Source organism: Orcinus orca, chromosome 20 (genome assembly GCF_937001465.1).
Source record: "Orcinus orca chromosome 20, mOrcOrc1.1, whole genome shotgun sequence".
Taxonomy (NCBI): Eukaryota; Metazoa; Chordata; class Mammalia; order Artiodactyla; family Delphinidae; genus Orcinus; species Orcinus orca.
The window spans coordinates 18204400-18230885 of NC_064578.1; the positions used below are offsets into that span (position 1 = coordinate 18204400).

At 56.9% G+C, this 26486-nt stretch overlaps 2 protein-coding genes and 1 non-coding gene across 10 annotated transcripts in view; 2 read left to right on the forward strand and 1 right to left on the reverse strand.

Annotated features, from left to right (window-relative positions):
• The window catches only part of SMPD3 (sphingomyelin phosphodiesterase 3), an 81962-nt gene extending 63743 nt beyond the window's left edge, over nt 1-18219 (forward strand). For 2 of the 4 annotated variants that reach the window (XM_033434231.2, XM_049703981.1), the window contains 6 exons: nt 4909-6430; nt 11407-11482; nt 11599-11754; nt 12545-12634; nt 12892-12955; nt 14821-18219. In XM_033434231.2, coding sequence (XP_033290122.1) covers nt 5120-6430; nt 11407-11482; nt 11599-11754; nt 12545-12634; nt 12892-12955; nt 14821-15304 — 2181 coding nt within the window. In that variant the 5' untranslated portion in view covers nt 4909-5119 and the 3' untranslated portion in view covers nt 15305-18219. The remainder of the gene's footprint in view (nt 1-4908; nt 6431-11406; nt 11483-11598; nt 11755-12544; nt 12635-12891; nt 12956-14820) is intronic. The other 2 variants (XM_033434233.2, XM_049703982.1) reach the window with 2 other exon arrangements.
• Nucleotides 4542-4614, forward strand: TRNAW-CCA (transfer RNA tryptophan (anticodon CCA)). The gene has a single exon. It is a non-coding gene; the product is annotated as a tRNA-Trp (tRNA).
• A 1051-nt stretch (nt 18220-19270) lies between the features above and the next one.
• PRMT7 (protein arginine methyltransferase 7) overlaps nt 19271-26486 on the reverse strand; it is a 49399-nt gene continuing 42183 nt past the window's right edge. For all 5 annotated transcript variants that reach the window (XM_049703980.1, XM_033434227.2, XM_004273194.4 and 2 more), the window contains 5 exons: nt 25276-25437; nt 23890-23964; nt 20759-20919; nt 19736-19832; nt 19271-19497 (listed from right to left, as the gene is read on the reverse strand). In XM_049703980.1, coding sequence (XP_049559937.1) covers nt 19318-19497; nt 19736-19832; nt 20759-20919; nt 23890-23964; nt 25276-25437 — 675 coding nt within the window. In that variant the 3' untranslated portion in view covers nt 19271-19317. The remainder of the gene's footprint in view (nt 19498-19735; nt 19833-20758; nt 20920-23889; nt 23965-25275; nt 25438-26486) is intronic.

Genomic DNA, 26486 nt, shown 5'->3' on the forward strand with positions numbered 1-26486 from the left:
CTGCCTGCAGGGGTGACTGGCAATCGCTCAGCACACAGGGCCTTTGAGAGACCTGTCAGCCCCACCAGAAATGCCCATGGTGGACTTTGCTTGGCAAAGGTACCAACCCCAGGACACGGAAGCAGAGAACTGCAGCGGGGAGGAGAGGCAGGTGTTCCTCCCTGGGAGACAGAACCCGGGCCAGGCCAGGCGAGAGAAAGGGCTGGGACTGGGGGCGCAGGCTGGGTGCCTGTGCACCACATCCTGCCCTGCCAGCCCTCCGAGGACTCTCGGGTTCTCTGAAAATCTGCCAGCCTCCAATGTTTAACTTTGCTCTCCTCTTTCGTGGAGAAAGTGTAGATCAGACTAATTAATGTATTGTTGTTTGTTTACCCTCCTTTCATTTCACTGAGACAAAATAATTACCCACAGAGCTTTAGAAACCAGCTCCATTGGTAGCAATCCCTTTTGTGTCAACTGTGTCAGCAGCTTCTGTGCGTGGATGCAGGGACTGCACGTGGCAGCAGGGCATGTGGGCAGCACCTGAGGCTCCTTATGTCCAGGGCACCGTGGAAGGAGAGGCGGGTGGAGGGGTTCTGGACAGGGGACGTAGGAGAGTCGTGAAGGGCCAGGATGGCAGGCAGGAAGGACTGAGGTGCTCGGATCTACCACATCTCGGAGAACCGCCGTGATGGCCACCGCTGCCCATCGGCCCTCTGGGCTGCCAGCCCCCTCAAATCCATCGATGCCTGAATGGGGACAAAAAACATTCCTACGACCAGCCCAGGGAAGGCAGAAAAGTCACACCTACCACTGCAGTCAGGGCTGGGGAGGGAACTTGCCGAAAAGGGTTTCTGGGGCCACAGCAGAAGTGAGGAGGACCCAGGGCAGCTGAAGAGGGACACTCACCACCAACCAATAGCCCTGTCCCAGCAGATCCTAACCCTGATCAGCCAGTGTTGGGGATGAGCCACACACAACCGAAGGTTTAAGGATTTATCTCAGGAAGCCTTTTATGAAGTGAGGCTGCATTTACCTCTGACCCATAACGGAGCTATGGCCACCCCACGGAACACAGGCCAGTTCTGCTTGGAGGGCAGCAAGGCGTGAACAGAACAGACGCTCTCCTTTCCTCCCAAATCCTTTCTCCAGAGCTGTCATCACAGCCAGGGCTCGGCCACGCCTGACTCCTAACACAGTGTGACAGTGCTCCTTGTAGGGCAGACAGCCCCACCCGCTCCACCTTCCCAGCCTCTCAGCCTGGACACAGCAGGGCCCATCCCTTCCTCAGGCCCGCCCTGAGCTCAGCCAGACAGTCCTGATGGAGTTCCGTTTGTGGGATCCAGATGTTAAACCACTCCAGTTCCTGCCAGGATGACAGCACAGCATGGAGAGGGTTTGGGGGTCACAGGCAGCCCTGGGTGGGTCAAAGAAGACCCCTCCTGCCCCCCCATCCCACCCCGCCAGGAGGCGGCATATCAGCTGGGCCCTGAAGAGTTAAGGAGGAGCTGATAGGAGACAAGGCAGGAAAGGAGTCTCAGGCAGAGAGCCCGGCAGGGGCCTGGAGGTCAGACAGCAGTGGGCATCAGAGGTGGTGGAGGAGCCCAGGTGGAGGCTGGGTGGGGAAAGAGGCCAGTGAGGGCAGGAACACAGAGGACCCTAGACAGAGACTGGGAGACTGGACTTCGTCCCCCGAAACAATGAGACCACCAAAGGCAGAAAGAGTCTAATCGGATTGTTTCGGAAGCTCCTCTGGACCGCAGTGCAGACTGCGGGTCTGGGGCCTGTGGCCTGAGACTGAGCACAGGGGAACGGTGCCGGGTGGGGCAGGGCAGCTCAGGGGCTGGGCTGATGACCTCAGACTACAGAGAAGAGGAAAGGGGAGGGAGACGTGGGAGGGGGTCTGTTCTTTGACACTGGGGCGACATCCAGGGCTCCCCATTCTGGCCTGGACCCCAACCCCAAACACCTTGGTACCAACCGCAGGTGCTCCTGGCAGCTGGGGCAGCTCCAGACACCCCACCCCACAGGGACAGGACCTGCAGGCTCTTCCTGGGGGCCCAGATGGTTCAGGCGGCTGCGTCCTCTCTTGCAGCTCTTGCTGCAGCCAGCCTGGAGCCAGCTGGCTCCTGTAGGTGTACACTCGGTATGCCGTGGGAGAGGGGAAGGCAAACCCATCAGGCTACGTGGGAGTGCGAGGGGGCTGTCACCCCAACTCCAGGTTAAACTCAAATGAAACTGCTGGGATTTAAAGAAAGAACAAGTGAGTATGTCAGATGGCAGGTGTGGCCTCCCTGGGTAGCCACCAGCCCCTCCTAGCCTGAGCTGCGAGCCCTGAGCCACAGAGGTGACACAGCTCTGCTGTGGGGTTAGAGGAGATCATGGCACAGAGGGTCAGCACACTTGCAGCAAGTCCTCCAATTTCAGCCACTGTCATTATGAAATTGGTCTTGGGGCCCGAGCCCACCAGTCCGGCCTGAGTTCACAGGGCCCTTGAAAGAGCCCATCACAGGACCAAAGCCATCAGGGTTAGGACATCCCCGACCCGGGGTCTGGCCCTCAGAGGCCAGGATTCGGGCTGGGTATGGGGGAGGTGGTGAAGGCCACTGGCTGAGTCTGAGGCTCCAGGACAGCATGTGGCAGGGAAGATACTGGGGCCGGCTCTCTGGCCTCACCACCAGTGAGCCTTGTTGCTCATACCTGAGTGAGGGGCTCCTGGTCAGATGGCTGTGGTCTGAGTAGACACACCTGCTTCGAAACGTAACCTTCCTGTGTTTGCTTCAAAGTGATTTCCTCTGAAGAAAGTAAAATCTTTGTGAAACACATTCTTCAGAACCAGACACAGCCACCGGCTTAAGTTCATCTTCCGACATTAAGCTCTGTTCCAGGTTGAGCACCACACCCCGACATCAGATGGTGGCAGCAGTAGTGCGACTGGGTGACTGAAACTCCCCCTCCTTACACCGTGAGGCAGATCGACCAAGGTTCACTCACCCATTTCCTGAGATCCCGCTGCTGGTGCAGCCCGGGGAACCCCGGCGCCCTCAGTGCAGCTCCTTCTTCCAAGAAGCCCCCAGTTCTGCAGGGAGGTAGCCTCACCCCATGAGCATTTATGATCTAGAATTGCAGAGATCAGGCCATGCCCAAGGGGGACGGGAGCCCCCAGAGAAGGAACCTAAGCCACCTGGCAAGGGGGACAAAAGGGCTTGTCTGAGGAGGTGATTTCTAAGCTGAGTCTTAGAAGAAGAAGGGTGAGCTAGACGAGGGCAGAGAAAATAGCAAGGCGTGGACAGGAAACCACATCCGGAGACTGGGAGGTGAACACAAAGAGGGCTGGGGCTGCAGACATGGGTGGGCCTGGCTGGGGAGACGCAACGCCCAATAAGTGCTGAGCAAGGCCTCAGTGGGGCTGAGGCGTCTGTGATGTGATCAGATTAAACAGAGTCTCTCCAGCCATCGTGTGGAGGATGGCCTGATGGGGAAGAGGCCGGGAAAGTGGGTGACATGTGATGCAGTCCTGGACCAGCACAGGGGCTCCACGGGGGCTTGGGTGGGCAGGAGGGACTGATAGGATGTGAGGACTGAGGGAAGGCAGAGTCCAGATGGTACCCAGGTCCCGGCTGAGGTGACCAGGAAGGCAGGAGGAAGAGAGGGTGTGGGGCCAGGACAGATGGCCCTGTGGACACAGACCCCCAAGGTGCCATGGCAGAAGCAGGGCTGGGCCCGTGAGACATCAACAGGAAATGAGTCCCCCAGCTGATCTGGTCATAAAAACTCTGCGTTATGTTTATACCAGCTGCACCACAGAATGATCACCCTTGGTCCCTGGAGGCTGGGTAAATAGTCCAGACCCTTGTCTTTATTGATCCTACGTTCAGTACAATGAATGCACCTGCGGCCTCTCCCGGCGGGGGCCCTGGGCCTGCTCTGAGACCCATGGCAGCTCCCGCACGGGCTAGGGTGGGGACCCGGAGTGGACTCATTCTGGCAGCTGTGAGCCTCAGCTGGGCCCTGGGGCTGTGTGGCGGGGGGGCTTAGGGGAGAAGCTTGGGCCAGACCCTCAAAGCTCCAGGGAGCTTCTTCAAAGGTCACAGGGACCATCAGGGTCCCCTGTAACTGGGTAACTCTGATTATTCTAGAACTTCAGAAGGCCCACACAGTGCCTGGGTCCTCGTCAGGCACTTTCTGCTGGGGCTCAGCAGGAGTGGGATGGCAGAGACAGTCTGATGCTGCAGGCTGGGGCACAGTGAGAGCCTGGTTGTGGAGGGACTCTCCCCTCCGGGGCCCCGCCAGCCACGCTGCCCTCTACCCCAGCACCCCCTGGCCCCTTTTTGGCATTCAGTGACAGGAGGCTGTGTCTGCGGCTCCTCTCAGGCTTACCCCTCGCCTGTTCTAAACACACCCCTGGCTCCTGACGGGCTTCAGGCTGCTCCAGGCCAGTGTCAGGCCCAGGCATCCTCTAGGACCCGCCATGCCCTACATGCCCACAAACTGTGCTCCTCAAATCCTGGGCCAGTTTCCAAGCAATTAGCTTACAAAGTCAAAATGGTCAGCTAGGGAATTCTCTGGTGGTCCAGTGGTTAGGACTCTGAGCGTCCAATGCCAGGGGCCCAGGTTCGATCCCTGGTCAGGGAACTAAGATCCCACAAGCCACACAGTGCAGCCAAAAAAAAAAAAAAGGGTCAGCTAGAGGCAGTCAGGTCACCAGGCAGTTTCCTTGAAGAGAGCCAAACACACAGGCAAATGCAGCATGCCAGGCCCGCTCCTGGTCCCAAACGCCCCACGTGAGCCTGCCAGCTCCGGCCTGGTCCTCAGAACAGTCCTGCTCATGTCAGAGGAGGCAGGAGTGGGGTGAGCAGGGCAACGACCCCAGCATCCGACCTGGCCCCCTAAAGATGAATAAAAGACCCCTCACTTTCTGTCTTGCAGGTTCTCCAGCAGCCTTTGGTGGCCCAGCATGGCCCACTGAGGGGAACCATGACTGGCTGGCCGACATGTGCCGCTGACCATCCACAGTGGTGTCTCACCAGCACGTGACCCTCCTCCGGCCGCCCCCCACTCGCCCGCCCCGCCCAGGAAAGTGCCTGCACCGCCAGGGACATCATGTAGTAGGGCCGGCTGCGGCGCCCACTGAGCTGCAATGGTTTTGTACACGACCCCCTTTCCCAACAGCTGTCTGTCCGCCCTGCACGCCGTGTCCTGGGCCCTCATCTTCCCATGCTACTGGCTGGCGGACCGGCTCCTGGCCTCCTTCATACCTACCACCTACGAGAAGCGCCAGCGGGCGGATGACCCGTGCTACCTCCAGCTGCTCTGCACCGTGCTCTTCACGCCCGTCTACCTGGCCCTCCTGGTCGCCTCGCTGCCCTTTGCGCTCCTTGGGTTCCTCCTCTGGTCCACCCTGCAGTCGGCCCGCCGGCCCTACGTCTACTCCCGGCTGGAGGACAAGGGCCCAGCCAGCGGGGCGGCCCTGCACAGTGAATGGAAGGGTACAGGTCCTGGCAAAAGCTTCTGCTTCGCCACTGCCAACCTCTGCCTCCTCCCAGACTCGCTGGCTAGGCTCAACAACGTTTTCAACACCCAAGCCCGGGCCAAAGAAATCGGCCAGAGAATCCGCAATGGGGCCAGTAGGCCCCAGATCAAAATCTACATCGACTCACCCACCAACACCTCCATCAGCGCGGCCAGCTTCAGCAGCCTGGTGTCACCGCAGGGCAGTGATGGCGTGGCCCGGGCCGTCCCTGGGAGCATTAAGAGGACGGCCTCTGTGGAATACGGTGGGCGTCACCCTAGCGACGAGGCTGCCAATGGCCTGGCCTCCGGGGACCCAGCTGAAGGTGGCAGCCTTGAGGACGCCTGCATCGTGCGCATCAGTGGCGACGAGGGGGGCCGGCCCCCTGAAGCCGTCGACCCCCCTTCTGGGGGCCAGGCCAGGAACGGGGCTGGTGGGGGCCCACAGGGCCAGACGCCCAACCAGAGTCAGCGGGATGGGGACTCGGGGAGCCTGGGCAGCCCCTCAGCCTCCAGGGAGTCACTGGTGAAGGCGCGGGCCGGGGCTGACGGCGGCGGTGGGGAGCCGGGCGCCAACAGCAAGCTCCCGTACAAGTCCTCGGTGGCGAAGAAGGCAGCCGTGCGCAGGAGGCGCCACCCGGACGAGGCCTTTGACCACGAGGTCTCAGCCTTCTTTCCTGCCAACCTGGACTTCCTATGCCTGCAGGAGGTGTTTGACAAGCGGGCGGCCGCCAAGTTGAAAGACCAGCTGCACGGCTACTTCGAGTACATCCTCTATGATGTCGGAGTCTACGGCTGCCATGGCTGCTGCAGCTTCAAGTGTCTCAACAGCGGCCTCTTCTTTGCCAGCCGCTACCCCATCATGGACGTGGCCTATCACTGTTACCCCAACGGGCGGTCCTCCGACAGCCTGGCCTCGAAGGGAGCTCTGTATCTCAAGGTAGGAGGCCTCAGCCAGCAGGGCCCAGAGCCATGGGGGGAGGCAGGCTGCAGCCAGGGTCCTCGCTCTCTTGGAGGGCATGGGGCAGACAAGACCTTTCATGGAGTGGAACCGGGGGACCCCCAGCTCAGGGACAAGGGAAATAATGCATGGACAGGAGCCGAGGCTCCAGGCTGGGTGATCTCAGGCAAGTTCCTCAGATCTCTGAGCCACCATTCCCCCATCTGTAAAGCGGGGGCAACGCAGAGCCTACTCACAAGGTGGGAAGCGGCACGGGAGCGGCGAGGCCTGGGAGGTTCCCACGGTGCCGGTGGTGAAGGTGGTAGGCGGTGGAGGCAGGGAGCCCCTTCTCTGAATCATTGCAGACAAATGGCGGTAGGCTTGCAGGCAGGCCTCTCAGGCCCTGGGCGTTACCACACCCGCTGCCTCAGGCCACCAGGCTCACTGGCCAGCATGCCCTCTTCCTCCTGGCTGTCACGCAGCTGCCACACCAGGCCCTCTGCCCACCAGCCCGAGGCTTCACTTCCACAGTCACTAATTAAAGTGAATCATAATTATTTCTGCTAATTTGGATGCAATTGGGAGAGCTTTTAGACCATGGTAATTTGGTCATTACGCATTTATCTTCTTCTGAGCCTGACACGCTCAGCGTGTTGACTTTCTGCTCCCCATCCAAAAGCTGCTCTTGGTGCTTCCAGAGTTTTCCGAAGCACCGTTTGGCCAGCTGCTACAGAACGGGGCTTTCCGCCCCCAGAGGCGGCAGCTGCTTCGGGTGCGGATCTTCTCTGTATTCCCCTCAAGACTTCTCAGTTCTCCCAGAAGGGGTTCCGTGAACGGAGGGGGCTGGTGCGGCTACTGTGGAGGCCCAGCGTGGTGAGGCACTCATGCCCAGGCCTCAGCTCTGACTGTGCTCAGCCTGTCCAGGGAAGTGCCACCTGTCAGTCAAGCTCCTACCAGGAGCGAGGGCCCGGCGGATGGTCCACATGGAGCCTGCCGGAGCCAGGGCCACACCCCAACGCCCAGAACTCCCCTCCCATCGCTCAGGCTCTTGTGTGGCTCAGCCGGCGCAGATCTGTGGTCCCTGGCTCTCCTGAGATGCTGAAATTGAAGGCACTCCTCTTACAGGAGACCAACCTCCCCATTTTGGCATATGATTTGTCAGTGTTCTGTCTCAGCAGCCGGAGTGACCTTCTGGGGAAGGAAGGGACATGTCAGTTTGTGGGTGGGAGGGAACGCACCCTCTCCCTCCCGCCTGCTCTACTACAGACCGCTCAAAGGCCAGGGCCCCTTCAAGCCTTCCCCCAGCCCACATGCCCCCTCCTCCTCTCTTTCCTCAGCCTGGCACCCCAACTATCATGCCCACCAGGGTCACAAGTCTCCTTGGGACAGCCCCTCCGACACGGGCTTCCCTCCCACCTCCTACCTCTCTGGCTGTTCCTTCCAGGCTCCTTGTCGCCTGCCCATCCTTTAAATGCTGAAGAGCCCTCTACCTCCTGGATCTAAAACTAGTCTTCAGATGTGTTTAATTTGGTCCACACCATTAAAAAATTTCTTGTGTTGGCCAACATTTAAAAATCAAGCAATTTCACATGAAACTCAGTTTGCAACTTCTCTCCCCACCTTGGCAGATCTGGCAGCACCATGTCTGCTGCATTCTGTCCAGCTCTCAGCCTGAGCTGGGGGTTGGCAGCCCCCAGAGCAGGTGGCCCCACTTGGCAGCCCTCTTCATTTCCAAGCTGTTACACCATGGCCAGCCGGCCCCAGGCACCTGCCCGGGGAAGTGGCTCCACAGCCTCCATTTCCGCACTTGCTGAGGACTCTCTTGCCCTGAGCCCAGTCAATCTACCCGGGCTCCCACTTTCACTTTCCAGATACCTCTGGGTCCACCCCATATCTCCAGCTGCAAGATCACTGCCCAGGCCACCATTCCTCTGCATCCACCCAGATGTTTTGGGCTGTCCTCCCATTTCTAACCTGTCCTCCTCATGTCCCAAGTCTGACTCCTTTTACCCTCTTCCTGCTGCATCAGGGAGAAGTCAGCCTTCACCTGGGCCCCTCCAACCTCCCTGGGCTCTGCTCCAGCAGCACCCTGAGGGGCCTCCACGTGCCGATGCCCCTTGTCTTGGCTGCCCCACCTCAGTGGAGCTCTCCTCAGCGGCGTCCAGCACAAGCCAGCTTTCCCTCGGGGGTTCCTCAGCCCTGGCCCCAGATGTCTTGCTGCCCGCCTCTCCCGTCAGACAGAACTCGAGCAGAGCTGTTGTGCCCGGCACAGCAGACCCAGCTCATCTCTGTTGGCGAGAGTGTGGCTCTTTCTCTCCGTGGAAGAGTGAAATAAGCGAGGTCTCAGGAGCCAGGCCAGCCCCAGAAGGGCCCAGGGGCTGGAAACGTGCTAGCCGGGCTGCTCCCTTCACCCGGGGCTCCCCGTCCAGCCCTGCCTTCCCGTTTACTCTGCAGAGCTCCTCGTCCTCGAGGAAAGTGTGCTTTCCCGCTACCGAGACGCCCGGAGAAAGGAGGGAGGGAATGGACTGGCTTCTGCCTCAGGCGTTGACAGAGCCTGATTCTGGGCCCTGCTCTATTGACAGTCTTTGTCCACCAGGACTAAAGGCACAACCTCTCAGAGTGATTGTTTTTTGCAAGAGAAACACGAGCCTCTGTGGCTCCCGAGGACTCAAGCCCCGGGAATCAGTTAGGTTCCAGCACATAATAAAGTGGATCTTGGGGAGCTCACAGGACTGATGGAAGGAAGAGGGCGGGGGGCTGACATACCTCGTTCTGCGTGTCTTCCCTCCGGGCAGGTTCTCCTCAGCAGCAGGGCCGAGTGGTGCCTCCCTGCACTTGTCTCCGTCCCCACCCAGGATTCAGCACAGGCAGGTGACATGAAGTGCTGAGCGAGTGAGGGGCTTATGCACTAAAAGCCTCAAATGGGCAGCTGTTGAAAAGCGTGGCTCAGTCACCAGGAGCTCAGAAAGCAGTGTAGAGCAGGGGGAGGAATGGGCATGAGCCAAGAACGTCAGATTTGAGCATCAGATTCGAACCGGCCTCAGCCACCAGAGCCTCATGACCCCGGCCACGGATGGTGTAATTTTAGTATAATCCTCATAGTTGTTGTAAGGCTCTAGTAAAGCCGCATCCGTGAAGCGCTAGGCATGGTGCTCACAGCGTGAATATTATTATAGAGGAGGGAACAGACTCCTGGCCTGAGGATGCAGACAGCACCATCGTGTGGCCTCCGGGGGCACTGTGGTTTTAAAGCTGTGTTGTGTTTTTGCAACAGGGGGAACCAATGGTGTGTAATTTCCAAGGGATTCCAGGGGTGGGGGTACCATTGGGCAAAGGTCTGGGCCTGGAATATGGGCAAGAAGTGAATGGTGAACATATGAGCTTACAAACAGCCCCAAATCCAGGCCCATTATCAAGTAATCAGACATTCATCTGCCTGGGCACTGGAAAAGGAAAGATGTGCATCTATCCAGGCTGGGAAAGGGGATGAAGAGCTGTAGAAAGCTAAGGGTGTTCGATGACGAGAAAGACCTCATGGAGGAGAATAATACCAACCTGACTTCAGCAGCAGAAAGAAGGATGGAAGCCTCCCGAGGCTCTCAGAGCAGAGGGCCCATGATGAGTCCAGGCCACTGTTAGCTGGAGGATGGGCAGAGCTATGCTCAGCAGAGGCCAGGGGCACCCGCGCTGCTGCTGCATGCACCTCAGCCAAGAACTGGCCTCTACAGTCACCCTCCCTGGAGACTTCCCGAGGTCCAGGGTCTCAACATCATACGAAACCCAGTCTGGAATAGATTAGTGAAATATGGGGAAGACAGCTGAGGCTCAGATGGGAGGAAAGCCCAGAGAGGAAGAGGATGTGGATTCAACCAGAGGCCTCTGGGAAGGGCACCCGAGAATGGTCTGGGGAGCACGCCAGGAGGGACTCTCCTGTCACAGCCTCCAGCAGAGGGCCTGAGAACCCGCAGGCTAGGTTGCCAACCCTCCCCTCCCCGACCACAGCCCGACAAGGGCTCAGGCTTGCACCAGGCTCACCACTGGGGGCCGAGTTGTCTGTGCTGTACAACTGAGTTGCTCGTTTTCATTATGCCAACCCGTGGAAACAGTCTGCCAGGGTAACCTGCAATTGGGCAGGGAGTCAGGGAGGAGCCCTCGGCCCCACTCCACCTGCCAGGTATGCTGTCTCCAGTGAAGGAGGTGAGCAGCAGGCAAGGACCGAGGTTGGGGAGAGTAGAGCGTGAAGAAGCCCCTGTGGAGGAAGGAGGACTGGGCTCAGGATGGAGGCCATGGGGTGCCTGGGGCCAGCCATGACATAGGTGCCATGGAGACACCGGCCACAGCTGTCATCCCAGATCTGGGGACTAACAGGGGACCACAATCAAAAAGCAGTTAAAATGACTGCTCATGAAGCCAGAGAGGCAGAGACTGGGAAGACAGAGCCGAAGGCAAGGTCCAAGGCTTCTCACAGTGGACGAGGGTGGTGGGCTTTGTGGCTGCACCACATCCCAGAGGGGAGCCTAATTCAGATTTCACAGGAATGGGCTCCAAGCCATGATCAGGTCCAGGGTGTGACCAAGCGGAGGAGGAAAGAGCCACCAGGCAGGAGTGGACAAAGAACCAAGGGGCTGGCACTTCAGGGTCATCCATGTGGCCCTTCTGGTCACCAGGAGACAGCAGGGGTGTGGGGAGCAATTTCTGCATCTCTCTCCTGTAAAACCGTGCCTGAATTGTCGGTGGCACTCACCATGCCACAGGCTGGTACTTCTTCATGCATCTGCCTCCCACACTGGAGCAGAAGTTCCTAGAAGCAGGACATGTGCTGTTCTTCCCAGGGCCCCAGTCTAGCCAGGAGTCGACAGAGCTGGGCTTCTGAGAGTTTGACCTGGCTGGGGGCAGGAGTCGCCAGTGTCCCCTTGTGCTCAGAGAAGTGATAACTCATAGGCCTCATCACCAACACCTTGCTTCCTCCCCTACAGGTGCAGGTAGGAAATACACCTCACGACCAAAGAATTGTCGGGTACATCTCCTGCACACACCTGCACGCCCTGCCAGGTAGGGTCCAGGGGCCCAAGCTTCAGCGGGTGGGGAATGTCCCCTCAGAGTGTTGGGATTGGCCTGGCTGGGGCCTGGCAGCAGCTGCATCATCTCTCTGTGGTTCTGCCGCACAGAGGACAGTGACATTCGGTGTGAGCAGCTGAACATGCTTCAGGACTGGCTGGCTGATTTCCGAAAATCTACCTCCTCGTCCAGCGCAGCCAACCCCGAGGAGCTGGTGGCGTTTGACGTCGTCTGCGGAGATTTTAACTTTGACAACTGCTCCTCTGGTGAGGCGTGCTCCTCACCATTAGGGTCGGCCACTCGGGGAGGCGTGGGTTCCAGTCGCAGCTGGAAAGAACGGGGTCAGGCAGCTCAAGTAACTTCCTGCTCCTCCAGAGCATGGGGGTGGGACATTTAGCAAGACTATGATTTCTCTGCCCCCGAGAATTCCTAGAATAAGAGGCCTTGATCTCCCTAAATAGCTCAGAGGCCACCTTGCTGGAGACAAAGAGATGCCCCACAGATGAACCTCTGGCAGGGAAGGCTGGGAGCCTCTGAAACCCAGACTAATGGGGTTAGCTAATGATACTCACCAAGTCTGTATTCAGCTCTTACTTTGTACCAGGCACAATTCTTTTTTTTTTAAACATTTATTTATTTGGCTGTGCCGGGTCTTAGTTGCGGCACACGGGATCTTTGTTGCCGCGTGCAGGATCTTTTTTTTAGTTGTGGCACACGGGCGCTTTTAGTTGTGGCATGCAGGATCTAGTTCCCTGATCCGGGATTGAACCCGGGCCCCCTGCATTGGGAGCGTGGAGTCTTAACCACTGGACCACCAGGAAAGTCCCACCAGGCACAATTCTGAGGGCTGTTAAAGGGGGCATTCTCAAGGACACAGAAACCCAGTGACAGATGAACCACAGATCCATCTGTCTGGGGACACAAACCCCACCCAGAGGCAGTTACCTGAGGGACAGGGACCTGGTGACTCTGGTCAGACTGGAACCAGGGGCAGGTGGCCCTCCAGGACAGGCCAGACACCCGGAGCTCCTCAGCACTCCCTCCCTCCCCGCACAGACGACAAGCTGGAGCAGCAGCACTCCCTGTTTACACGTTACAAGGACCCCTGCCGCCTGGGGCCTGGGGAGGAGAAGCCATGGGCAATCGGTGAGCTGGGGCTGGGCACGGGCTCTGGGGGGGAGGGGAGGGGGACTGGGGCAGGGGAGGGGCACTGCCGAGGCCTGATACCCCATGGGCTTCCCGGAGAGACCTGCCCCCAAGACCTCACTGCTGGGGAGAAGGGGGGCACTCAGCTGCCCAGCCCACAGAAGCCCTGGCCTAACCCTACTGCCCCAGGGAGGCAGCCCTCCTTGAGGCTGGCTGGGCCCTGCCCGCAGTGACCACTCTCACCCCCTTGTCCCCAGGTACCCTATTGGACAAGGACGGTCTCTACGACGAGGAAGTGTGCACCCCTGACAATCTGCAAAAGTAAGCACCCAGCACCCATGCTGCTGTGGTCAGGCAGGGTAGGCAGATCCAGGCAGCTCTCAGGTCTGGGATGAGCACCAACCCAGAAACAGGTGTGGAGAGATGGGCTCTGCGGGCAGATAAGAGCGCACAGCCCCATGGGACGACGCCTGTGAGAGCCGCAGGGAGGCAAGCTGGGGGTGGGCGGAGGCTGTGGTGGACCTCATGCCCCAGGGGTATCCTTACCAAGAAGAAGCCTCCGAGTAGGCCTGGGGCCTCGAGGTGGTGTTTCCTACACCAGCACCCAGAGTCCGGGTCCACTCTACCAGAGCTTGACCTGCCCTGAGCCCCAGCCTGCCTTGGGCACAGGAAAAAAGACCAGAATCTCCGAGGGCGAGGCCAAGCGCTGCAGACACTCCTGCCGAAGAGCCCTGGGGATGGCATCTGCTGCAGGAGCCCGGCAGCTGGTAGCCACCCATTAGGCAAATAAAAACACGAACAGAGATAAGACAAGCCTGTCCTTTTCAAAGTAGAGACCGTTCCATCCCAGCCAAACTGCATTCTTGAACCCGAGACTTCCAAAAAGGACACAGTTGAGAGGCCAGCAGCAGAGCCAATTTATAATTCACATCCTGAGACTGCACAGAGCCACGGCAATGGCTCCTTGCAGCTCATTTGAGCCAATTAATTATAGACTAAATTTGAAACATCATCCTATGCCGAGAAAATTATCTTTTTATGAGATGATGATTTAAAAATGACTATCAGTAACTCTTAGATCATTGATGCTGGAATTAATTATCAAAGGCAAAGGACAGTAATGGATTATATTTCTGAGATATGACTACGTTCTGCATGTCATTAGTGTTATTTATCTCAAGGCTGATAAAGACCCTGCAGAAATCCATGTTTGCTGGCTGTGCCTGTCCAGGTGCCCTGTCCATTTGTCCAGGCGTTAGCCGGGCAGGCAGGCCTGTGTAGTGTCTCTCAGTGGCTGCACCTCTCACTCCCAACATTGGCCTGCATCTGCCCTCTGAGATGGGGTGTTCCTTGAAGGCTCCTTACCACTGATCTTCAGGCTCTGGAGGAAACCTGGCAGGAAGCAGATGGCAGTCAAGGAGTCAGAAGACCCGGACTCAGGGCGTAACATTCCACCTGAGCGCCCTGCCCTCCCTGTAGATCCTTGACCAACACATACGCATCCCTATCAGTTTCCTTCCACTGAGAAATGGGGCGACAGCTGCATCCTACCTTATTCCTTTCTTCACACACCTGGTCCCCAAAGTGTTCTGGGGCCACAGTCATCATTCTTGTGTTAGGAGGGACAGTGGAGGCTCAGAGGCTTGATGGCAAAACCACTCAGGGACTGACCGACACAGCAGTCCAGTCCTGGGATGGGGTCTGGTTGTCTCCTGGCTCCCCTGGCCCCCTGCTGACCTGAAACAAGAGTCATGGGAGGCCTGGGGACTTCCAGAAGAGGAAGGTCCCTGAGGCTCACTGCAAAGATCAAGTTCCCCAAAACAGGACACTCTTAGCTCAGAGCAGAAACCATCCTGGAGAGGGGCTGGGCAGTTCTGTCCCCAGCTTGGTCACAGGCTCCGGGTGGTGCCAACGTTCTAGTTCAGAAAGGGAAAGAGAGTGCTGCCAGCCTATGGTGGACACGGGACGCTCCCAGGCAGATTCTGGAGTGGCCCAGGTCGGTCAGGAACTCAAGACTCAGGTGCGGTCTCTGTCCATCCCAGTCCCTTTTGGGGCTCACAGGGAAGACAGATCTTAAATGCAGGGGTTTGGTCTGACTTGCGGGCAGAACGCAGCTCCACACTCAGGACCTGGACCGCAGTGGGGGCAGGGCTCACCTTGCCTTCCTGTGCCTTCTGTGTGAGCAGGGTCCTGGAGAGCGAGGAAGGTCGTCGCGAGTACCTCGCCTTCCCCAGCAGCAAGAGCCCTGGGGGAGGCCAGAAGGGACGCAAAGAGCTGCTGAAGGGCAACGGCAGGCGCATTGACTACATGCTGCACGGGGAGGAGGGGCTGTGCCCAGACTGGAAGGCCGTGAGTCTGGGCTGGGCTGGGCTGGGCATAGGGGACCCTAGCCCTGCACCCCTTGGCAGCACTGAGCTCTCCTCTAGAAATGGGACGTGCCCATCCAGGAGGCCTTTGGGGCCCATGGATCCTCCCACCCCTCTGCCTTCAGGAAGGTCTGGGCCAGGCCTCTCCTTTACAGGATGCCCTTTGGGTCTAACTGGGATGTTTCTCCTTCCCCCCGCCCAGGAGGTAGAAGAATTCAGTTTCATCACCCAGCTGTCGGGCCTGACAGACCACCTCCCGGTGGCCATGCGACTGATGGTATCTGCGGGGGAGGAGGAGGCATAAATGGGCCAAGTCATCACGAGCAGCAGGGCCTCCGCCAGCCCTCTGAGCCGCAGTCCCTCCCTGGCCATGTCCCTTCAGCGAGCACCACCCGTGCTGGGGGAGGCGGGCAGGGGCCTGGGAGAGCTGCAGCCAGTCCTGGGTGAGCTGGAACCAGCGCTGCCCAGCACCTCTGGGCACTTGCCATGAACAGGAGTCAGGCCGGGCTTGGGAGTCCTGGCTGCCCAACCAGTGCCATTCTTTCAAATTGTTATTTTCTACAAATCTACAGCACAACCTAGTTTGTAACCCGTGGGTTAGTATGAGAACCGGGTTTCTGTACTCTTTGTATCTCTTTTCAAGCTTCGTCCAGGGTTCATTATTTTTGTCTGCTGCCATGTTGTCTCGCATGCCTGCACCCTCGCATGCACGCTGCCCGCATGCCATGTGCCACGCTGTAGCCACAGACCCCTCACTCGGGCCTCACCCAAGGCCAAACTCCAAACACAATCAGAACCAGCCAAAGAAGCATTCCTGGACACACGGCCGCCGGCTCGCCACCTCCAGCCTGGACAGCTCATGAGCAGGGACCGTGAGGGCTGTGTCCAGTTACCAGCGAGCCCGGGCTCTTCCCCAGGGTCTTGCATTCAAGGGCGATTACATTTTAAAGAAAATCAAAAAAGTTAAGAACAAAAACAACCCTTCACTTTAAAGGGTCTGCAAGCCACGAGGGAGAATGCTGCTTTTCCTAAGACAGGCACAGCAGAGCCTGGAGCCTCCCTTGGAGACTCCAATCTGGGCAATGGAGCCATAGACGGGAATCCAAGGAAAGAGCATCACTTTTTTACAGGAAAAAGGGCAACTCACGGCATTAGGGGGGAGGGGAACTTCTGGTTTTGAAAATGATAGATTTGTAGCTTCTCTTCTGTCAAAACCAACACATCCTCTTTCTGCCTGATCCTGTCTCCCCTCCGGACACCCTTCTGGTTTGGGACCAATCTTTTCCTGGGGACTGTCCCCATCCACGTGCTGGCTGAGCTCAGGAACCGTCCACCTGCCTCTGGGTGGGGCTGCGGCTCTGGCCTCCCAGGCCAATCCTCAACAGCAACCCGATCTGGGGGCCCTGGACAAAGGGGCTGGAAGCCAAGGCACAGAGCAGCCTGTCCCCTCACCAGCGTGCAGGCCGGGGGTGGCAAGGCCAATGGCCACTGCTCGCCCCAGGCAGGGAGTGATACTGGCTGGCATCCACTCTGCCACCATGTGACCAGGGCCAGCCCCAGGCACACGCGCACAGCATGGCAGAGCCTGCAGGTGAAGCCCACAGCTCCTCATCCCACGGCAGCACTGCCTCTGCCCACTGGCCTTTTTAAACTCACCTGGGGACGCCCCCCAGAGTCACGCAGGGAGGGTTTTGTCTGCTTCCAGGTGCGAGGCCCCTTCAACTCTGGGAGCTGTTACTGACAACTCCCAATGGTCTCCCCTCTTCACAGCGCCCCAACCCATGTGCCCGCCTGGCTCGAGGCCAGTTCTGCCCAACGAGGCTGGGGACACACCAGGACCATGCTGCCAGGAGCCTCCTGGTGCCAATAAGCTGATGCTGTGCCTTGTCACCCACTGAGCTGCAAGAGGGACCAAGAGGGGGCCAAGGCCAGAGGCCAGGCCTGCGCTGGAGTAAGACACTCCTGAGAGCCACACTCACAGTGGCACTGGTTGGTCTGAATGCCCCTGCCTGGGGCAGCAGCTGAGCTGAGGGCCTCACTGCTTGGAGCACTTCCCTGGGCAGGCCCCCAGTCCCACCCCCCAAGTCAAGCCAGGAGGGGCTGCTCACCATCTAGGGTGTAGTCCTCCTTGGGCTCTCTGCTGCACCCCTCCTCCAAGGCTGTGGCTCTTGAGGCCCTGGCTAGGCTTCACTGGATCAGAGGTCTCCAATCCCAGGAGCAGCCAGGAATCTGCTCACAGGTGGAGCTCAACAGGGCAGATGTGATGCCTAGATGTCTGGGCCTGAGCCGAGGCCCCTAGGCTGCGGGTCAGCTGTGTGCCCAGGACAGCAGCGGAAGCAGGGCCAGGGCTCCTGAAGCAGAGCGACTCCAGCACAGCTTTCATCCTTCAGAGGGGCCGCCTGCCTCCCAGGGCAGCTGGGGAGGAGCCAAGGCACAGGGGGCCATGCTTCTCTCCCTACTCACAGGGCGGCCTTAGGCAAGTCATACCTCCCTGTGCCTCAGTCATTTCCTGTCCTAACAAGGTCGCCTCTGCCCAGCCTGCCTAGTGTCCAGAGCAGAGCTGGCCTGGCTCCCCTCTCCCCTCGCACTGCCCTCTGGCAGGGCCTCAGCACTGAGGCCGCCATCACCCAGCCACGAGTTTCATCAAGCCTGTGCACCCCCGGGTCTATGTACAAGCCAGACTTTTCCATTTCGATTTTTAAAAAAGAAAGAAAAGAAATATCTCAGATGTTTCTGTGGCATCTAGGCCTGGGAAGGACGGACCAGGGGTCACCCAAATCCCCAAGGCCCTGCACCTGCCCCGGGCCCAGCCTCCTCCAGAGAAGGCAGGAGGCAGGGGTCAACTTTGGAAGAAAACGGTCATTTCATTTGTCCAGACCACCTTGAGTTTTAAGTATGGATATTAATCTTGATGCTTTTTAACTATTGTATTAACTTGCTGAGATTTAGAAATACTGTTTTAAAAAAGAAAAAAAGACTTTTTTAATTTCTGTATTTTTTTCTGTATTGTATCCTCATGGGACATTAGGGGTTTTATATGGTAAGCACACCTGAGGTTTTGGTAAGAACATTATCAAATATATATCCAGACGATTCTTCCCTAGAAGAAAAACAATCTTTACACCTGATAAAATATTTTGAAAAGAGAGGTGTTTTTTTTTTCCTTTACTGGTGCTGAAAGGATGGATAATGAGGAAAAAATAAAACTGTGAGGCTCAAGGCTGGTGTTCTCCACTCATTTAAGTGAAAAGCTAGGCTGGGCCCTGCTCTGACTCCAAGGGGCTAGGCGGCCAGGCGGGGCTGTGGGGAGGCCACTGTGGGGGGCCCGCCTTTCCTGCCTCTCCCCACAGGATGGGCACAGCCTGAGTCTGCCCTGAACCACCAGGAAATCAGGCCCCTTGGGTTCTCTTACTCCCTCTGGAACTGGGAGTAAACAGCAGAAGGGCACCTTGAGTGTGGGAAGAAACAAGGCTAGGGCCTCCTTGGGGCTCTCTGACCTTCTCTGGCAAGGCAACGTCGGGGTGACTGCACTCATACCCATCCGCCCCAGACTTCTAGGGGACGAGGTCCTTCTGCTAAAAGAGGGGCACACGGGAAAGGGCCGTACCTCCTGGCTCCCTTCTGATGGCTGGTTTCCTGGGTCTGCCTCTGAGGAACTGCTTTGGGACAGCCTCCTCCCTATCCTCTGAAAAGCAGCCTGGTGTCTAGGTGCTGGTCTTGGTCACCTGCTGGTGCTGCACATGGAGGCCAGACCCTTACAAATGTGGACTGGTGCCACTACTTAGCAAGTGAAAGGGTCTGAACTCGGTCTTTGGCCTGGCCCTGCCAGGGTCTTCAAGGCCTGGGGCCCAGCCATAAGTCTGCGACTCTGCCCCCAGAAGCCCCTCCTAGCTGAAGCAGGCAGGTGGGACTCAAAGGTCCCCAGTGCAGGCCAGGCTAGGCCAGCTCCCACGAGAGCAGCATGCCCACCCCAGCACTGCATAGCCAAGAGCAGCCCAAGCTGCCCAGCCCAGTCAACTCTGGCTCCGCTCCCTGGTTGGGTAGGAGGTACGCTGTAGCCTTGGAGCTTTCTGAGCACTTCATAACCACTGCAGGGTGGGCTCCTTGGCCCCTCCTCAGCTCCAAAGCCATCCCCGTTTCCCACCACATCTGGAGCAAGGAGCCACAGAGCAAAAACACAAAAAGGGAAGAGGTCTCCTCCAAGCCCAGAGGCCGAGCTGGGCCCTGAAAGGAGAGGCGCCTTCACCTTCCTTCACAGAAAGCCACACCATTCAGAGCCTGGCACCCTCAGCCACTTTATTTCTCAACAAGTGAGGGTCAGCACCCACGGTCCAGGGCATCTGAGAGCGTGAAATCCACAGTGACATCTCCAGTGTGGGGGTGGAACTCCACGGTGTAGGTGATGGTCTGGGGGCCACCTGGTGGCACTCTGGGGTCTAGTGTGGTGTTGAAGAAGTACACAGCCTGCTTGCAGTGGGGGTTCCAGCAACAGTACCCCTGCAGGGGAAGCAGCAAGAAGGCGGTGAGGGCTTCTGACACCCCAGCACCCTCCTGGCCAGCCTCCAGCCCAGGCAGCTCGTGGTGGGAAGCTGCTGTTCAGGGCCGGGTGACCTGGGGCCACTGAGGAGTTATCATCTGGCTGAACATGCCAGGAACACCTGGAGCGCAGGCAGGTGGCACGGCGGCACCTGCTCTCAGGGCCGGCCCACTCTGGGACCCGCGCACACAGCACTACCTTGTTCTCCGCAGGCTTCAGGAGGCCAGTGCTGACCGTGCTGTCCGGGGTCAGGTGGTATTCCATCCACAGGACGGCTCCGTGGCTCCTCCCAGGCCTGGGGGTGAGGGTGGGATGGGGGGTGGGAACGTTGGGCCAAAAACAAACAGCTGCACGAGAGACTGGCTAAGCATGGTCATGGCTCCCCTCTGCTTTTCAGAAACCTCTCGTCTCTTCCACTTCCATCCTGCCCAGTGAGGAGGCTCCTAACACTCCAACTGACTAAGGCAACTCAGTAAAATGCTGAGCAAGAAGAGCCACAACCCAAAGCTCCCACTCACTCCCCACAGCCTGGCCAAATACTCAAGAGTAACCCTGGGGCAGGGCCAGCTTGCTGCCGGACCAGCCTCCTCGGCCTGAGGTCACAGAAAGGTTTGGCTCAGAAGGCTCAGAGAGGAGTCCAGGCATCAAAGTCTAGAAGAGCTCTCCCAGATACTCTGGATGGCAGGCACAGATGGGCAACTGTCCTGCCTCCCCCTTGTCACAGGAGTCCAAAGGGGTTCTGGGCTCACGGCCTCCACCCAGTTAGAAGAAAGTTTTTCCTCTGGGAAGAAGCCGCCCCTCCCCATGAAGGGAGCTAGGGCTGGAGCTGGATGGGCCTGACCGTGCATCACAACGACAGCCCCTACCAATTCCTAACCTGCTTTAATTCCCAGGTGAGTTCAGGAATATGATCCACTGGGTAACCATAGCAACCAAATTCACATTTCTCTGCAGCTGTGTGTAACATGCTGCTTAGCTCAAAGGGAGCCTCAGATGTGGGAGGATCTGAGAGAGCCCAGTCTGGCTCGCCCTCCCCACCCAGAAGCTGTGGGGACCCACTATACACTCAGGGCCACTTCAGGAGGGGCAAGGCTGAGACAAGGACAGCCATCCCACCCACATGAAAGTGGCCAAAGTAAGTGCTTAGCCACTCGGGCAATAACTATGAGAAAACAACCCTGCCACTTCCCCCACTGCCCCCACCTTGGAGACCACGCTCACCTCTTCAGCTCGATGGCACCCTCAGCACAGACAGGCTGCAGGGGGACCGGCTGCCGAAAATCAAAGGTCAGGATCTGCTGGGGCTCGGAGCGGCTGCGGCACGGGTACTCCCACAGTGGGTGGGGCTCGGCCTCCTTGCTCTCCCTGAAGTCGAGGGCGTGCTGAGAAGGGAAGAGGAGGTAGGGGTGTGCAGAGACAGAGCCGGGCGACCAGGGAACAAGGCCATGTCCTCGGCTCCAGGGTTTATCTATGCCAGTGGCCCCTAACCTCCATGGCCCTGGTCCCTCAGGGTAATTGCCATAGTCACGTGGGGCAGTGGGTCCTCACAAAAGACCACAGGTGCCTAGCCAGACCAGCTGGCTTCTGTTCCTGCCACCATTCACAAGCCGTTTCCTCAGTAAGTCACTCTAAGCTTCATTATCTCCCTTTTAAAACTGGATGACTGGGAATTCCCTGGTGGCGCAGTGGTTAAGAATCTGCCTGCCAATGCAGGGTTCGATTCCTGGTCCGGGAAGACCCCACATGCCGCAGAGCAACTAAGCCCATGTGCCACAACTACTGAGCCTGCGCTCCAGAGCCATCAAGCCACAACTACTGAGCCCGCGAGCCAAAACTACTGAAACCCGCATGCCTAGAGCGCATGCTCCACAACAAGAGAAGCCACTGCAATGAGAAGCCCGCGCACCGCAACGAAGAGTAGCCTTCCGCTCACCGCAGCTAGAGAAAGCCCACATGCAGCAACGAAGACCCAACCCAGCCAAAATAAATAAAGTAAAATACAATAAAATAAAATAAAATATAAAACTGGATGACACTGCCCATCTCACGAGCTACCTTGAAGACCAACTGTCTATTGATGAAAATACCTGGCATTTGGACACTTGCCCATTCAGTGACCCTTTCTGAGCACTACAGCTGCCAGATCACCCCCATACAAGGCTCCCAGTCTAGATGGAGACAACTGGAAGACAAGCGAACACAGTGCCTGGGGGACACTGACCAGCTGAGAACAGGGCTGGGCAGGAGAGCTGCCCGGACGGGTGATCTCTAGGCTGCCTCTTGAAGGTTACACAGAAGTTGGCAGCAAAGAGGAGAGTGGACAAAGCCCAGCAGGGAAAGGGTGAAGAGCAGTGCAGAGCGGGCCGAACAGTGCGGGGTGACTGCTGGGGTGGGAGTAAGGGCTCAGGGAGCCTTACAGGGTTTTCCTGCAGGAGACAGACAGGGCCAGACTTCGGATCTACAGATTCACCTGGGCTCCCTGCGGGGGAAGGCTGACTGGGAGAGGCAGGAGGGTGCATGGTCAGACAACGAGAGATCAAAGTGCCCCAGACCAGACCAGCAGCAGCGGGGGAAGAAAACTGGCTCACAAAGGACCTGATGGTTATGGAACCCAACAACCAACTGCAAGGGAAGGTGAAGACTTGTCTGGGAGGTTGCTGGGGCCCTGAGCCCAGCAGGCAGGTATGAAGCGGCAGCAGGTCTAGGACAGGAGCACTGGAAGGGGCCAGGCTCAGGGAGGGGAAAGAGAAGATGGATTCTGGAAGCATCAGGTCACAATGCTTGAAGTCATCTCGGTGGAGAATCCACAGCTCTTAGCTATTTGGTCTGAGCTCAGGAGAGATGCAGACACTGGCCAGCAAAGAGAGAAGATGGGGACAGCTATGGGGGTCTGGGCAGGGGCCTGGGGGAGACCTAGAACACAGGACACATTAGGGGATGAGAAGAGGGGAGGAATCCAGGAAGGAGCCTGAGAAGTGGCCAGGGGGAGCCCAGGTGTGCAGTGGTTTCTAGAAGAATCGAACAGTCAGTGGTATGCTGTGAAGAGGCAGGTAAGATGGAAACTGAAAATGTCCACTGGATTTATTTACTTAAAATATGTTTACACAAGTAATCCACAATCACTGTAGAAAAACTGTAAACAGAAAGATAAGCAAAATGAGGAAAATATTAACCACTTCCTAATCACACAACTAACATTTTGGTGTCCACTGCTCCACCCCTTTTTCTCTGCATGTGCAATTTTTTTTCTAATTAAAAAGAAATTGGGGCAACTTCCCTGGTGGCACACTGGTTAAGAATCAGCCTGCCAACGCAGGGGACATGGGTTCAAGCCCTGGTCTGGGAAGATCCCACAGGCCGCAGAGCAACTAAGCCTGTGCGCCACAACTACTGAGCCTGCGCTCTAGAGCCCGCGCTCTAGAGCCCGCGAGCCACAACTACTGAGCCCACATGCCACAACTACTGAAGCCCACGCGCCTAGAGCCTGTGCTCCACAATAAGAAAAGCGACCGCAACGAGAAGCCCGTGCACTGCAACGAAGAGTCGCCCCCGCTCGCCACAACTAGAGAAAGCCCGTGTGCAGCAACGAAGACCCAACACAGCCAAAAATAAATAAATAAATTTATATTATTAAAAAAAAATTAATATTGTACACAATTTTTAAAGGTTACTTTCCATTTATAGTTATTACACGTGTGAATTTTCTTAATACATAAAAATGGGATGGTGCTCCCTGCCCTGCCCTTCTAATGGGGCTCATGACTCTTCACATCCATCCTGGCTGAGCCAAATATCGCTGGCACTTTCATGACTGCTCTGGGTTCTGGGAGATGGAGACCCTGGTGGCTGACTCGATCCCCTACTGATGTACAAATAACCCTGCAGGACCTTCCTTGCACATCCCACCCCCCTCCATGCTCTAGCACTTTCCCCTGGAATGGAGTCCCCAAAATGAAAATAGCTGGCTCAGAAGGTTGCCAAAATTGCCTTCTAGAGAGACCGTCCGAAAAGAGAACAAGCTGCTGACACTGGCAGGAATGGTTCCAGTGGCCTGGTGGTGGACAGGCCCCAACCCAAAATTCTGATTCAGGGGTTACAGCCCAGGGGCTAGAATGGCCTAATACCAGCCAGACTTGGAGACCCAATGGCTCTCAGGTTCATGCTCATGGTGAACCAAGTAGAACGGATACACCTGCCCTCGCTGCCCTCAACAGAGGAGCTCTCTGCGTGCTGCCTGCACTGCCCAACCCAGGTCCCTCCATGGAAGCCACACATCCCCATCAGAAGCCTGTGGCCATGTGGAGTGGGTGGGTGGGTGGGACACTGTGGGTGGGAGCTGTGGCCCTGCCTACCTTAATCATATCATCCATGATGTGCACATTGAAGCCTTCACAGTCACCACAGGGGCTCCGGATCCTCCACAGGTCCTGTAAGGAAGGCACAGCCTTACTGACACCCACCCAGCCAGGGCACACCAACATCCGCACTCACCCAATGGGGGCAGGTGGGCAGGCACACCAAGGGCTCTGTGGGACAGCACAGAGATGTCCACGCCCACCCAGGCACACGGAAGTGTGGTGACAAGAGCAGGAAGGGTAAGTGAGGTCAGGCTGGGGGGCTGCCCCAGGTCCAAACCTGAGGCACATCTTGCTGCTCCCTCAGGCGTGGAAGAAATGCCCACAGCTGAATGGGCCCAGAGACACCAAAGACCCAGGATGGTTCCTCAAACCTGTAAAGCCCCCCATGATCCCAAGCCCTCTCCTATGAGGGACAATCGGCCAGAGCTACCAGGATAGTGTCTCTCCCTCCTTGTCCATCCTGAACACCGGTTCATTGGGAAGAGCGCTATCAACCAGTTCTCGAGGCTCTACGCCTATAAAGAGAGCGTGAGGACAGGATCCCCGGAGGGGACCAGAGGTGCACTCTGGCCAGTCAACGTTGCATTCTCTGTCTGTTGGACATATGCCTAGGAACAGTGTCATTCTCCACATTCCCTCTTTGGCCATGAAAACCAGAATTTACATGGAATCTGATCAAGTGAATAAAAAACACAAAAGAAATGCCCAGAAAATTAAGTGATGGAACCACTTAGCTACCAATGGATAAAGCCGTTCTTATCAGAGAAATATCAAATGACATTCACGCTACATTTCAGGTTAAAAGCATTTCAAAATCCTTTTAATAAAAAATGCCTTTCCCAAAATGACTTTGTGACTGTGGTTCTGCTTTGATGAGAAAATTAAAATGAAGGTTTTCAATTTTTCTCGCATAAAGAAGCTGACTCGCCCATCTCAAAATGCTTTTAACAACGGGAGCCTCAGCTCTCTTTTTTTTTTTTGCCAGAACAGTCACTTTATTAACAGGAAGGGGGGGCCAGGCCTCTCGGCCCAGCGTGGCGCGGGCTGTGTGTGAGGTATGGTAACAGAATTGGAGCCTCAGCTCTTAATGAGAGCAGAGCAAGCTGAACAGCTTATCTTCTGAAACTCTTAATTTATATTTTAAAATTATTCTGATAAGCCATAATTGTAAAATGACAACACACAGCCATTTCCATTTCATGTGCCAAATTACTTCATTTTTACAAAGGCAAGCCTCTTCTATTCAGTCCTGCAGTGTGATGACACAGAAAAACAGAGGCCCAAACTATTAAGACCCTAGTTGCTCCATCTGCATCCAAAGTCTTTACAAGAAAACAAGGTCCCCCCCATCCCCCGCCCGAAAACTTCTGGGTGGCCTACCCTGAACTCCACGACCATCATGTGCAGCGAGGCAGCCTGGGGCATCACCACAGCGCCAGGCGCCAGGTGCCTGTCCACAGCAGTCCGTACATACCAGAAGTACAGGTTGTGCCACGGAAGCAGGCTGGTGGTGAAGAACGGCTCACCCAGGAGGAGAGAAACCTGGCGATCAGAGCAAGAAGCAGGACCAGGGCGTCAGAAGGATTCGGCTGAGGAGTAAAGGACAGGTTACAAGTTTCACAGGCACATTCGTTCATTCATTCACTCACCCACTTGGTCAGTCAGTCAACAAGCATGTCAAGGTCTGCACCTGCCCTTGAGGATACAAAGATGAGAAACAGACATGAGCCCTGCCCTCAGGAGTGCAGAGTGGAAGGGGCAGCAGACAAGGCTGGGGGCCGTCCTCAGAGAGTGCAGTAAGCTCTGACAGAAGCAAGGAAGGGGCTCGTGGAGAGACTCTAGAGGTAAGAGCATAGGGAAGGGCTTCCAGGATGGCATCCTGTAAACCCTACTCAAAGCCTTATCATGACAATTTATTATCAGCGCTAGTCTGTCTCCTTCACCAGGCTCGGAGACCACAGAAGTAGGGACAGAGAAGTGGCAGCACAGTATTCCCAGCACAGCACCTGGCCCAGAGCAGATGGTCAGTGAAGGTTTGCTGATTAGATGAATAAATGCATGAACAGGAGACAGAAAAGCAAAGGAGTAGGGATTACAGGCAGAGGGATGGGCAGAAGCAAAAGCAGGGGTGTGAAATAGAGAAAGGCCCTTTTGGGAGCTTGTCAGACGAGCAGGTGGGGTAGGACAGTAAAGAAAGGGTGAGGCCACAGAGGTAGAGAGAAGCCAGGTCACCAAAGGCAGCTGATGACAGGTAAAGGGGACTGGACTCTGCCCTGGAGGCAAGAGGGGATCACGAAAAGCTTTAATCAGGGTTTAGTATGAGAAGGAATGTGCTTTAGAAAGATCCCTCAGGAGTTCCCTGGTGGCCTAGTGGTTAGGATTCTGGGCTTTCACTGCTGTGGCCCGCGTTCAATCCCTGACTGGGGAACTGAGAGATCCCACAAGCCACACAGTGTGGCAAAAAAAAAAAAGAAAGAAAGATCCCCAAAGTATGTAGGAAGTAGGGAGGCTACCTGCAGGTGGAGCTGGGGACAGGACATGACTTGGGCGAGCACTGCTATAGTCCAGGCAAGGAGTGGGGAGTCTGTGTC